This window comes from Asparagus officinalis, chromosome 1 (assembly GCF_001876935.1).
Source record: "Asparagus officinalis chromosome 1, Aspof.V1, whole genome shotgun sequence".
Classification (NCBI taxonomy): domain Eukaryota; kingdom Viridiplantae; phylum Streptophyta; class Magnoliopsida; order Asparagales; family Asparagaceae; genus Asparagus; species Asparagus officinalis.
The window spans coordinates 30,173,345-30,187,644 of record NC_033794.1 but is presented as its reverse complement, the minus strand read 5'-3'; the positions used below and the strand labels follow the sequence as shown (position 1 = coordinate 30,187,644).

At 40.4% G+C, this 14,300-nt stretch overlaps 1 protein-coding gene across 3 annotated transcripts in view; it reads left to right on the top strand.

Moving 5' to 3' along the window:
- LOC109822250 overlaps nucleotides 460-14,300 on the top strand; it is a 30,500-nt gene continuing 16,659 nt past the window's right edge. Inside the window, exon 1 of one of the 3 annotated variants that reach the window (XM_020388419.1) lies at nucleotides 460-736. In XM_020388419.1, the coding sequence (XP_020244008.1) occupies nucleotides 601-736 (136 nt within the window). In that variant the 5' untranslated portion in view covers nucleotides 460-600. The remainder of the gene's footprint in view (nucleotides 737-14,300) is intronic. The other 2 variants (XM_020388428.1, XM_020388435.1) reach the window with 2 other exon arrangements.

Here is a 14,300-nt window from a genome sequence, read left to right as displayed (position 1 = left end):
TTAGGTCTTCGAATTCTTAACCTGTTCTGAATTAGTCCCTCAAATCATTAAAGTTTCCATCACATCCTTCAAATAAAGAGTAGAACTGTAATTTAAAACAACTTATGAGAATTGAGGGACCTATTTAGAAACTTTGAAATTTTGATGTGCCCCCGGGGCGAACACGTGCAATGCACGTGCTCCTCACTAGTATATGTGTATAAGCGTTCAATTATTATGAGGAGTGGTGTTAGAGGCACAACCCAAACCACACCCTCCACCACACCTCCTCTCCCTCTATAGTACATTGGGCCCCACATCAAATTTTCTAAAAAAATTTGATGTGGGGCCCAATGCACTATAGAGGGAGAGGAGGTGTGGTTGAGATTATGGTTGGGGGTATGCCCCTAACATTTCTATATTATGAGAGAAATACAATGATTGGTTCTTTGCAATATCGCCATTCTCATAGGACTCTCCTGGTCACTTTTCTCCTCCGCACTAATCTGGAAGCTGCTAATTGTCATTTGCCCATAAAATAAGCAAAAACCCCTTATCCTGCCCCTCCTGCTCAATCATTCTCTCTTCCGGTTGCAACAAAAATCCTTGAAAAAATTTGCTATGGCTTTTACTCAGTTTCTACTCCCCGTTCAATCGCCCGCGTCAGTGGCGACCAGCCTCGTCCCTCTTTTCTTCATCTCCTCACCGATCAAGGCCCAACAATCTCCGCACTGCTCCAAGAAAAACCCAATTCCAGGTATTAATTTCATCTAATTTCCCCCTAATATTCCTGCCTGAATAACTGCTAATTAGAACTGATTTCCTTCTTGACCCATTTCAAGAATCAAGTTGGTTTGTTTGGATTTGGGGTCATTTCTTTGTATTTCTTCACTACAGTTAATGGGGGTCTTACTCTAATTAATTAGGTGGCGCTTGTTCAGTAGAACATTGGCATCTTTCTACATTTGATTCTATAGGATCACTAGTTTTGAAATTTGCTTTCTTTTTTTCCGAATTGGATACTGTGGTCTTTATTTTTCTATGTACATATCTCTGTGAGTCTGTTATCCAATTATAACCAATCTAGGTGATGTTTGAGCTCCCCCTTATTTTTGATTTTTTCCCCCGTAAAGCCCACAATGGGCAGTAAGATTGGCGATCTTTGACATCCTGTCCTGATTTGGAACATACTAATCCGTAAAGCCCACAATGGGCAGTAAGATTGGCGATCTTTGACATCCTGTCCTGATTTGGAACATACTAATCTTTTAATTTAAAGTGCAATAAGATTGGCGATCTTTGACATCCTGTCCTGATTTGGAACATACTAATCTTTTAATTTAAAGTGCAAAAGCAGCAGTAAACAAGTAATCCCCATGAAAATATTTTGTGAAGATGATGTGAAGATTGCAGAGTAATGCGCTCTAAGTGAGAAGCAAATGGTTGCTAGTTTTGTATATGTCATTCTATTTGGTGTCTGGAATGTAAGAGTTTTGGTGGGAAATGTGTAAAGGTGTCAAACCGCCATCCTAATGAAAATTCAGAGGTTGAAACTTCTGTTTAACTCTCTTTCTCTCATGTGCATGTCAAGAGCCGGGGGAAAATATATGAATTTTTAGGATTATAAAATAAAAATAGAAAGGATGCTATCGCAACATCTCAATCAAAGGTTTCTTGACAACCCATGCTTTAGTCCATCCCGTCTTAGCAAAAGAAAAAGAATAAGACCTAGTATTACTCTATGCAGCTTACAGATATTACATAGAGAGATATATGTACGTGTCAATAAGTTTCCACTTCAGTTGTGCTGAGTGGGGATATAAATCATACAATTCATGCAATTCATTATTTTAACCTAGCTGTTTTTGAGATGTACGAGGCTAATGCTATGACCCTAGGCTTAGAACGGTGTGAATAATTGCTAAAATTAACTACTAATTAAAAATTAAAGCATCCAGTGGATGCAAAATTTTCCCGAGTGTGTTTTCCCTAGTGGTATGAGAGCCTAACCCAAGTCTTGGAGTCTTGTAAAGAAATCTTTGTAAGTCTTTATCTTTATTAATAATATGAAATTCTAATTTGCCTTCTTTCTCTAATCTCAGTCTCTATTAAGTAATTTAATTACTATTATTCTGTTCTTATTTACTTTGCTTATTAAGCTACGACTAGAGGTAAGAAACGAAACTAGGCTGTGCTCTCTCTCTGAAACAACATGCTAGGATTGTGGTCTTCAGGCTGCAATGGAAGCAGCACCTAGGTTGCTAGATTCGAGTCCTTACTCTGGGCAGAAAGCCACCTTCAGACTTCAGAGAGTATGTGATGAGCTGGAGAGAACAGGGTCAAAACCTTAATAAGTAAAGTAGATATAGAATGGTTATAATAGAAGGTGAATGACATAATATGAGATAGGGAGAGGAGAAAGATACAATAATGTCAAAATTAATCTTAGATAGTCACAGGCTAATTGCTGAGCCAAAGAGCTACAAGCACTTCATATGCCTAAAGACTCTACCGAGTCACCAACAACGCAAGATTTAGCATCTATACTGAACTCTGTCATATATATTGTGTATCCTATAGAAGAAATGAATACCAATATTCTTATTCTTCAAAAACAAATTGAAGAATTAAAATTAAAAAATAAAAGTTCGGAACCTAGTGAAAGACCATTTAGGAAATTCCATTGGATAAATAATTTAAATATGATGTTGAAACGAAGGGTCTATCAGATATCCTTCAGTAGGTTCACAACCAACACCTCCTGTTGGGACAAGATCCTCCTACTTTCTTTAGAATAGGATTATCATACATGAACTTTGAATCCTCTTCTTCAAAAAGAGAAAGATGAGATTTACAAAGTTTTTTGAGGAATGTACTAAGAAACTTCAATACATAGGCCTGCTAGCTCTGCAGGACTCTATTTTAATATAGACGAAAAGAAAGGATAAATAATGTAAATAGATGGACTCAACACATCTTAGGGATCGTCCATTTCTATGAATAGAAAACCCCTGATTTTATAGAATTTGTTACTTTATTTGACGGAATGGCTGCAAATTGGGTAAAATTATATGATATATTATCTGAAACAAATAAAGAAAAAATGCATAAAATAAGTCCAGACCAAGCCTTGTTTGTAATAATGAATCAACTCTGTAAGGATCTTCGTGGGCAACCTATGAATAAAACAGATCCTGATGTAGAACAGAAACTTTTACAAATGAGAGTATGTCAGATCTGTTATATAGAAGAATTTTTAATGGACTATTTTAAATTAGTCAGTCGGTTTGAAAATATGCAACGAATGGATTGGTGGACAGAAAATGTCTTTTAAAAATTACCTAGACCATGAGATATTCTTTTAGAAGAAGCTTATCTAAAGAAAGGCCCTGAAAAAGATAGGTCTAGTAGAAATGTTCAAAATTTCATAATAAGAGAATTAGAACAGTATTGTCAATTGTCTAAAGCTTTTATACAAACTAAAAGCCAATTAAAAGAAAGTGCTCTTGGACAAAATTGTTGTGATAAAATCCAAGGATACCCATTAGAATATAGTTGATTTAAACCATATAGAAAAAGAAAACCCTATAACAAGAAATTTCAGAAACCATATAGGTTTAGAATTTTTTTTTTTCTAAACAACAAAATTGGTCTAAAAAGGTAAAACCGTAGACAAGAAAAAATATACGGTAATACCTCGAGCGTCAAAAAAGACATGTAAGTGTTTCATATGCCAAGAGATTGGCCACTATGCAAACGAATGTCCTAAGAAAAAACAGACCAATGAAATGTTTATAGAGGACTTAGAGGAATTTGATTTAGATCTTGTAGAGATAAATCAACTTTAATTTGATTCTGAAAATTCATATTATGAATTAGTTACGGAATCAGAAAGTGATGAGGAGCTTGATTTTCCTTAAATATATATGATGAATAAAGAATCATCCAGTATATTAGGAGAAGATATAGAGTCTTCTGAAACTGATATACATGATCTCCAGGGGGAAAGATTCTCTATTTCAGATGAGGATATGGAAAGACTAAAAATAGCTATTCCCAAACCTCATCGTCATGATGTTTATAGGAAAACATGTATTTTTAATACCAAATTCCTCAATAAACATTATTATAAGTCAAATAAGAGTAGCCAAAGCAAAAGGAAGCAAAGAACGCAAAATGACAACTCAGAGGGATATGGAGCTGTCTCACAGTTGGTGAGACAGTCTCCACTGTCTCGCGTTTCCGAGATAGTGTAGGCTGTCTCGGATATATGAGACAGTGAGAGCTATGCTATCTCGGATACGCGAGACAGTGAGAGCTGTCTCGCTAATTAAGAGACAACCTCATATTTTCTAAAGGTTTTATGACTTTTTGCAAGGTCGACGTGGCTCCATAACTGTTGGTAAGTATTTATTAATGTTAATGGACGGTTATAGCCATGAAATACGTCCACTACCCACGAAAATTACGGTATTTAACGCAATTTAAGTAATGTGACGGCGGTTACAAACTGGCTGGAACTGGCTCCTTTAACTGAGACAGTTAACACTGTCTCGCCCAAAGAAGGTAGTGATTGTTAGTTATTTCAACTTCTTTTCGACAGTTACGGTTTTCAATGGCTATAAATACCCCTTTGCACACTTGTGCACAGGGCACTGACGAAGAGAGGCTTTTGGAGAGCAGATAGTAGAAAGAACTTGGCATTTGACGAACTTTGAGAATAAGAGAGAGTCCCCCATCCGCTTTCAACCATCTTCAAGAGTTTTTCGGTGTTCCCTTGTGTTCAAACTTGGATTTGATCTTGAGAAGAGTATCTATCTTACCTCTCTAAGATATTTACTTCAATTTTTGTTTCCGCGTCGAAACATCAACTTTCAGCCTCCTTCGTTTCCGACTTGGAACATTGATTCAGTGGTCCATGGATAACGCATCCCCGACATAGGAAAAAATCACATGCAAACAGAAGCTACTATGTAGGAGTTTCTGTGTATTTCTAGGGAACAACACGATTTTATTTTTATTGTAAAGAAAAGTTTTACACATGTAAGGCTCATTCTTTTGTTTCTATTAAACGATTTAATGAAAGCTGCAATAAAAATTATTCTCGATACAAACATGCTAGCGACCACAGTGGGGGCTAACAGTCTCGGCGTCGAGACTGGAGTGTCGCAGCTGATCAAGATCCCTGTCGACTCAACGGTCGAATACGAGTTCGACCAAGCTAAGTTCGACGAGTATCTCTCCTCATCTTCATCAAGGTCTTCCTCTCCCCGCAAGTGCAGGAAGATTTCGTCTTCGAATAATGTTTTTCGGTCTTCAACTCCAGTGAAGGCTATGAGTGATGACTCTCGCCCAATAGTTGTTGAGTCTTCCCTTCGCAACACTACTCCGACAACCAACAAAGCCGGAAGCTCTGCTCGTAACGACTCCTTCCCAGTTAAGGAATCGCCCAATAAAAGTTCGTCAATTCTGACGAAGAGGGCTCATCAGAGACAACGCAAACGCTAGACTCGTCAGCTTGCTAAGGCCTTGGAACAGGTTGATGGAGTTCGCTACTACACGGATTTGGAGTCAAGGAAGCGTCGAGCATTCCAACCACTTAAACATCAAGTCGCTGACGTTTCCTCCTAGCCATCGACGTAGGAATGAGTGCTCGTCAAAAGGACTCGTTTGACGAAGAAGGAGCGTATCCAAAAGCGTTGCGCACGCTCGTGCTCTTGTGTGAAAGGCACAAGAATTGAAGAAAGGGGGTGGCTGAAGAACCACCAAAATCCCGTAAGGTTTGGATTCTAAGGTCCGAATTTGCGCGAAATCAAAATCAGAAAGCAACAGAAGGAGACTCCTTTGGCTGAGACAGTGGAAACTATCTCGCCTAAAGGGCCTTTTGCCGAGACAGTTCACATTGTCTCACCCAAAGGAGGTCTTCCGCGGCCACTTCTTCAGTTCCTTCGGTATCCGTTCCAGGTCCATCCTCCGCGGTTGTTTTTACTACACCACCAGTGAAGCTTTGGGTCCGTCGTGATCTCTCAAAATTCAAAATCACGATGGTCGATCACCTTAGTCCTTTACACGAAGACCGATGTAAAGCACCAGTGAAAAAGCGCTTAGGTCCGATGATTAAAACCTAAGGAGCTCCTCAGACTGGGGGTTGTGCAGGCACTCCGATTAAGCTAATTACTGCTCAAAAGGGTCCCGTCGTCTCCAAACAAACCGGGACATTTCAATGTACCTGTTCGTGCGTTATGCACAAGAGGGGCAAGGAGGAATCCCTTTCTAGGAGAATTTCTGTCACCTCTCGCCTGGGGGTCTGTGTTGGAACCCAGGAGTCCGTTAAGACTCCACACTCGCAAGGAGATGGTTCTAAACGTGTGACTCCAGACGTGATCTTGGATTGTTCAAAGGCAATAATAAGTCATCCCGAGAATGTTAACAAGGTTTTACATCCCAAAAGAAGACGTGTTCATCAAAAGAGAACGTTATACTTAGGGAATCACACCAACAAATGATGGGGGTGCTCCGGTCACCATACAAGGGAGTTATACTATCAGATTAGGGGTGTGAGCAAGAGTTAAAAGAGGACTACTCGAGAAACGAGCTCTCATTGTTCGTGTGAGAGGCTCATCAAAACAGTACTATCAGAATGTAGCTGCTCCAAAGCCATCCCTCAAAGAGTCTCGGTGTTCCAGAGACTTTCCACACCGTCAACCGAAGCGTCAAAACGTAAATAAAGACGCTTCCGAAAGAGAAGATCTGTCGTCCAAGACGATGAGTTCCCTGAATTCACCGTCAACATGGCCGGTAAAGGAAAAGAAAAGTCTAAGCGACATTCGACTGATTCCGATCCTGATTTTACCACAAGAGGAAGAGTTGATCCGAGAATATCCTAACGAATATCTTAGCTCCAACTAAGAGCCACCAGATACAGGGACTACAGAAGAATGCATGAGGGAACATCTTCAGAGGATGAACTTTCAGACATTTGCTCTGCAATTGTCTCTGACGACACAATGTCCCGCATGGGGAAGCTAGAGAAGTGTTCACAATCACTGCTGACCAAATGGCTCAAATGCTTCAAGACGCTCTAGTTAAACAACGAGAAGAGATTAGAGCCGAGATAAAGACGGAGATGGAGTTAGCCATGCAACAAATGAAGGAGTTGCAGACTCAACTACATCAATCACCTGAGTCTAGTCAGAGGGTTGAATCTAGCCGCCGTACTCAGAACGTTAGATTGACAGCGATCCAGAAGTGGACGAAGTCATTATGACTGACGCACTTCTCAATAACACTGGTGGTGTTTTAATTGATCCTTCTCAACGTCCCCCAAAGAAAGATGAGGGTGAGGACAAGAAGATGATGAAAGAGCTGGAGAATAAGGTTAATACTTTGATGTCTGCTCAAGAGGTAAAGAAGACCGACATTCCGAGTCCATACCCAAGAGAGTGAGAGTCTATTTCGTACCCGTCGAAGTTTAGTTTATTCAGCTTCACACCATTTGACGGGAGAGGCTCGCCAACTTAGCATTTGATCTATTTCAAGTCTCATTTAGGTATGATCTCTGAAAACGAACCCATGATGACTCGGTCATTCGTGGGCACCTTTTGCGGCGTCGCCTTAGATTGATATCGACGTCCAAAGTCAGGAAGCATCAACAACTGGGACGACATAAAAAATCTGTTCCTCAACAACTTCTTCGATGACGACACCGAGGTGTCGATCGGATCCCTTTTGAATGAGAAGCAGAAAGACGGAGAATCAATCGATAACTTCGTCAAACGTTTTTGAAACAAAGTCATGAATTGCAGGGATCCGGTGACAGAGGAATTCTTCTTGCAAACATGCTACAATAATCTCTCCCTCGATGTTTTAGAAGTCATGAGGGTGGTATCATCCAAAACCTGGAATGAGTAGAAAATACACGGAGAACAAGCCGAACGTTTTCTCAAGAGGAAAAAAGGCTGAGAGAGGCCAACCAACGGTTAATTCTCTCAAGCCTAATTTCACTCCTCATGGTAGGGGAAAGGCACCTGTGACTACTGTGGATGTTAATCAAACATCACAATGACAACTGTGACATCAATCGTCACAACAGACGTTATTCCAACTGCAGCCTCAAACGCAACAATACTCCTTCAAAGACGATGAGGTTTCGGCCATCTTTAATTACCTCTTGGAGAACAACAATATCAAGTTGTCGCCGATTACGAATCAGGAGGAAGCTAACAAGACTTCGGATCCAAAGTATGTGCATATCACATGAGGATTCACCATCTCACTAAGACGTGTTTTATCCTTAAAGACAGAATCCAAACCTTGGTCGACGCTGACATCATAATAGCAAAACCACTGAAGGAAAAGAAGATGAGAGCAAACATGGTGTCTATCAGCTTTGGATCTATGCGATCACCTTAGAAGACTGAGATATTATTTTCTAACTATGGTCAAGGACACAGTCACGTATGCCCGACAGTGCCACGCATGTCAGATACATGCCAATTACATGCACCAACCATCGGAGCACTTGCATCATTCGGCCACATCATGGCCATTCGAGACCTAAGGAATGGACGTTATTGGTCCCATTTTTCCTTCGTCAGTCAAAGATGACCGTTTTATTTTGGCGATAACCGACTTCTTCTCCAAGTGGGTTGAAACGATTCCACTAAGAGAAGTAAAGACGAGCAACGTCATTAAATTCATCAAATACCATATTATTTATCGATATGTTATTCCAAGACGAGTTGTACATGACAACGACCCTCAGTTTGTTAGCAACTCGTTCATCAAATTCTGTAGAAAGTTTAGAATTCAAGACATCTCGTCAATAGCTTATAATCCCATTCCAAATGGTTTAGCTAAAGCTTTCAACAAGACTATCATTAAGATCTTGACGAAGCTTGTAAGAACCAACAAGCGAGATTAGGATGACAAACTTAGTGAGGCTCTTTAGGCCTATCGCACCACGGTCAGCACGCCTACTAGAGCAATCCCATATCTCTAGTGTATAGATGCGAGGCTGTCCTTCCTTTGGAGATCCAAATTCCATCTCTTCGTATTGTTCTCGCAGCAGGGATAACGACGGAAGAACAACATCAAAAGCGTCTCGAAGAACTTGAGATGTTAGATGAGAAATGCTTGGAAACTCAGCAACAAATTGAGCTATACCAAGCTAGAATCTCTAGAGCCTTCGACAAAAAGGTCTGACAGCGGGTCTTTAAAAAGGGAGACTTGGTATTTGCTGTTTGGCGACCAATGATACTCAACTCAAAGAAGAAAGATAAGTTCCAACCCAAATGAGAAGAACTATTTATAGTAGAAACAATCTACTCAAACGGAATATATCGATTGATCACCCAAGATGATGATAAGATAATAATGCCAATTAATAAGAAGTTCCTAAAAAAGTACTATCCTTAGTGCATTCATGATAACCCATTTGATGCACACGATTTGAAATATTGTACATATTCATATATATCGTTCCGTATCAATAATAACAGCCACTGTTTTAAATATCGGCCGATAACCGATATTATCGGCCGAGTTATCGGATTTGGGAGCTCTCCGATAGGATAACTTGGATTTTTAATCGGTTATCGTTTTTGGCAAGTTATCGGGGAGTTATCGGCGTTATCGGTACTTATCGGCCGATAAGTAAGGTTTTTTTATCGGGATTATCGGCCGATAAGTAAGGCTATGCAATCGAATGGTTTCATCGTGCGGTCAAGATGCAAGTTTTGCTTTCTACAATTGGTTAGTGATTCTAAACATGATGATTTACATTTTGGTATGTTTATATTTCATTAAGCATGGTTAGATTATATTTTTTAGTTATTATATTATATATATACACCATCTAGTATATCACTCCGATAAATACTACTTATCCCCGATATATCCCCGATTTCCGCTATCCGAGTCAAGGACACAGTCACGTATGCCCGACAGTGCCACGCATGTCAGATACATGCCAATTACATGCACCAACCATCGGAGCACTTGCATCATTCGGCCACATCATGGCCATTCGAGACCTAAGGAATGGACGTTATTGGTCCCATTTTTCCTTCGTCAGTCAAAGATGACCGTTTTATTTTGGCGATAACCGACTTCTTCTCCAAGTGGGTTGAAACGATTCCACTAAGAGAAGTAAAGACGAGCAACGTCATTAAATTCATCAAATACCATATTATTTATCGATATGTTATTCCAAGACGAGTTGTACATGACAACGACCCTCAGTTTGTTAGCAACTCGTTCATCAAATTCTGTAGAAAGTTTAGAATTCAAGACATCTCGTCAATAGCTTATAATCCCATTCCAAATGGTTTAGCTAAAGCTTTCAACAAGACTATCATTAAGATCTTGACGAAGCTTGTAAGAACCAACAAGCGAGATTAGGATGACAAACTTAGTGAGGCTCTTTAGGCCTATCGCACCACGGTCAGCACGCCTACTAGAGCAATCCCATATCTCTAGTGTATAGATGCGAGGCTGTCCTTCCTTTGGAGATCCAAATTCCATCTCTTCGTATTGTTCTCGCAGCAGGGATAACGACGGAAGAACAACATCAAAAGCGTCTCGAAGAACTTGAGATGTTAGATGAGAAATGCTTGGAAACTCAGCAACAAATTGAGCTATACCAAGCTAGAATCTCTAGAGCCTTCGACAAAAAGGTCTGACAGCGGGTCTTTAAAAAGGGAGACTTGGTATTTGCTGTTTGGCGACCAATGATACTCAACTCAAAGAAGAAAGATAAGTTCCAACCCAAATGAGAAGAACTATTTATAGTAGAAACAATCTACTCAAACGGAATATATCGATTGATCACCCAAGATGATGATAAGATAATAATGCCAATTAATAAGAAGTTCCTAAAAAAGTACTATCCTTAGTGCATTCATGATAACCCATTTGATGCACACGATTTGAAATATTGTACATATTCATATATATCGTTCCGTATCAATAATGACGCTTCACTCCATATCAAACCACTATTTTAAATATTGGCCGATAACCGATATTATCGGCCGAGTTATCGGATTTGGGAGCTCTCCGATAGGATAACTTGGATTTTTAATCGGTTATCGTTTTTGGCAAGTTATCGGGGAGTTATCGGCGTTATCGGTACTTATCGGCCGATAAGTAAGGTTTTTTTATCGGGATTATCGGCCGATAAGTAAGGCTATGCAATCGAATGGTTTCATCGTGCGGTCAAGATGCAAGTTTTGCTTTCTACAATTGGTTAGTGATTCTAAACATGATGATTTACATTTTGGTATGTTTATATTTCATTAAGCATGGTTAGATTATATTTTTTAGTTATTATATTATATATATACACCATCTAGTATATCACTCCGATAAATACTACTTATCCCCGATATATCCCCGATTTCCGCTATCCGATAAGAATTTTGATCGTCCGATAAATTCCCGATAACCGATATTTAAAACCTTGATAACAGCAATGCATCTCGACAGGAAGTTCCTGGAGAATATTACACATAATATTCTTAATGATAACCCGGTTTAAACTATTTAATATGAAATTCAACCATCTGAATAGTTTTTCTTAATCATTATTGAGATGATTAAAATTTTCCCACTATGGCCCTAAGTTCCTTAGAGATGAAGCATATTTCATTGGCTTCAATCCAATTAGAATAAATCTTTTGAATCTTTTCAAAACCATCTTGGTCATTAAAATTTATTGAGGACAAGAATCTTCTTTTGAGATGAAAGATAAAATACATTCTTTCCTTCATTTTCGATCCTCCGTTATTTCCAATGGTCATGATTCTTAGATCATTCTCCTACTGAAAAATGATGATCACATCCGATCAAAATTTCTCAATAAAACTCCCATTGTATAATTGTTGAATGTTCGACAATTTATATTCTCTCACTTCAAACTCCCTCACTGATCAATCAATTGACGGTGCGTCCACCAAATCAAAATTATTAGCCATAAGAAAAACGAAAGATAAGAAAATACATTCTTTCATTTTTTTCATGGTTAAACTCATATATTCTTCCGCTCTAACCTTGCCCCGATAATATCTTAGAAATCAGCTTGTGGTCAGATTCAGAGAGACTGATCAGTTGATCGAGGTCATATTCATTAAAATCCCCGACAATAGCATCATGGGCAACCTCCTCCTCAGTTGATTCCTCCATCATAACATCTACAGAAAGAAGTTGGAACTTTGAGTACGAGAGAGAAAATGAGAATCCACGTCAAGTGAGAATCAACTTTATCTCCATCTGCTTCAGTAGGTTCCGCAACTCCAGCACCTGTGCTCACTTCTTTTAATTTTTCTAAAAGAGCACGAAGCGCATAAATGATTAGAGGAGGCACAAATTCTGAATCATTCAACTTATTGAACTGCCACCCGAATAAGGTAGTATCCATATTAGATATACCTACACTTGAGGCTGTCAGGATGACGTTAGCAGTGGGATCAAGCCGGACCCTGGTATCCACGCCAGCCTTAGTATCCAGGGGCTCTTCAATCATGGCTTCACGTATTTGTTGAGTGAAGTTTGGCTCCTCGGAAGGAATGAAATCGGGAGAAGTGGATTCGTGTAGGATCTCACCCTCTTCGCGATCTCCTATGAACGAAAAAATGGAGGATGCGTTCAGTGAACACAGAAATGAAATGTTAAAAGTGACAGAAAGGCGAAATATTACCTTCCTCTTCCAACGGGTTATGAAGCACGAACACGCATAACATGAAGCCGTGTCGTGTCGTGTCCGTATCGGACACACGTGTCAAACACACGTATCCTATGTATTTTTTAGGATTTGCCTCGTGTCGGCGTGTCGGATGACCGTGTCGGATCCGTGTCCGTGTTACATAGCCAACGGGACATCGTTGATCAACGCTTCTTCAAATGTAGGCAGTGGAGTGCGATACCTATGCACGACTTTCTTGATTTGCTTCATAGGTCGAGGTTCCTCCAAGGTAACAGACTCCTCCTGTCGGAACTTGGTGCGAAGCTTAGCTTTTGGGGAAATTCGAATTGGAGCTTGAACTTGAGCTTCGACCTGAGCTGAAATTCGGGACCTCTTTCTATGGGTGAGCCTAGCTTTAAGGAGCTCTGTATCTTCTTCTTTATCCTCACTATGACCTTCTACCGTCATGCGGTGGGGATATGTTCGAATAACTTTCTCCCTCGGCTTCTTTGGAGCTTCTGGAGATTTGGGTTGATCAAAACAGCGAGTTCTGTGAGCAGTTAGTGAGCTTGCACCCCCTCTCGGGAAGAAAGAAGGTGGAAGACCCGATACATCTTCCTCTTCTTCACTCCCGACATCAGCTCCAATACCCTTAGCTACTTCCTCAGATGTCCAAGTGATATCCGTAAAAAGTTCCTACTCTTCAGCAACTTGTTTCTCTTTGCCGGAGGATTCAACAGGCTTCTTCCCCCTTCTAGAAGAGATGACTCTCGAACAACCTCAGTGGCGAGCCTTGCTACTTTTACCGCATCCAACTTCGAGATTCTATTATCTTAGTGGGCGCATTAATGGCTATGAGCCACTTGCAGCATAAGAAAGTGATCTGCAAATGAGGCTCTGCAGTAGGGAGACTGAATTTTGTGCCCGTGCAACCAACTATGCTTCAAAACCATGCACGAGCTCTATCAACGAGTCCTTCGTGAACCCTCAATCTCCTGTTCGGATTCCCGATAAATAGTTGATCATAGATAAATTGACGGGCGAACCGACAAGGAAAATAAGACTCGATGCTGCAAGTATTCTTCACCTGGAACATAAGATAGCCGGGGCGGATATTCATCAGCCAACAGAAGCAGCCCACATCTAGAATAGTTCTGCTCTTCCCGGGCTCTCCTCATCAACTAGTAGCTCGTTGTAGTGGCTGGAGAACTGAGGGAAACACTTGAAGAATTCCCAACACTTATGGATCCGGAATGGTCGGGTCACCTCGTGCCACTAACAGGCTTCCCACTTGCACTCCTCCAAGGTTTGTAATAAAGGGACGTTTGGGTTTGCAACACTGGGCGTCGCTGTTGGTGGAGGACCAGCCATGCCATCAGATATGAGTATGGCAATTCAATCTTGGAAGTGGGAATTTCGCTCGAAGGTTTACTTCCTTCCTACATAAAGGAGGTGACCAAATGCCGTAACCCACTGTGAATGTCGGCGATCATGGCCAGAAGCAAGGAGAGCTTACGCTCGACCGCAAACTCAATGGTCGGGAACAAGACTTCAATTGGCAGCGCATCAGAAAGTTGGTGCGGTACCGCGCACTTCTTAAGCCATATGGCTAAATATCCCGCCAAGAGGGTTAACGGCT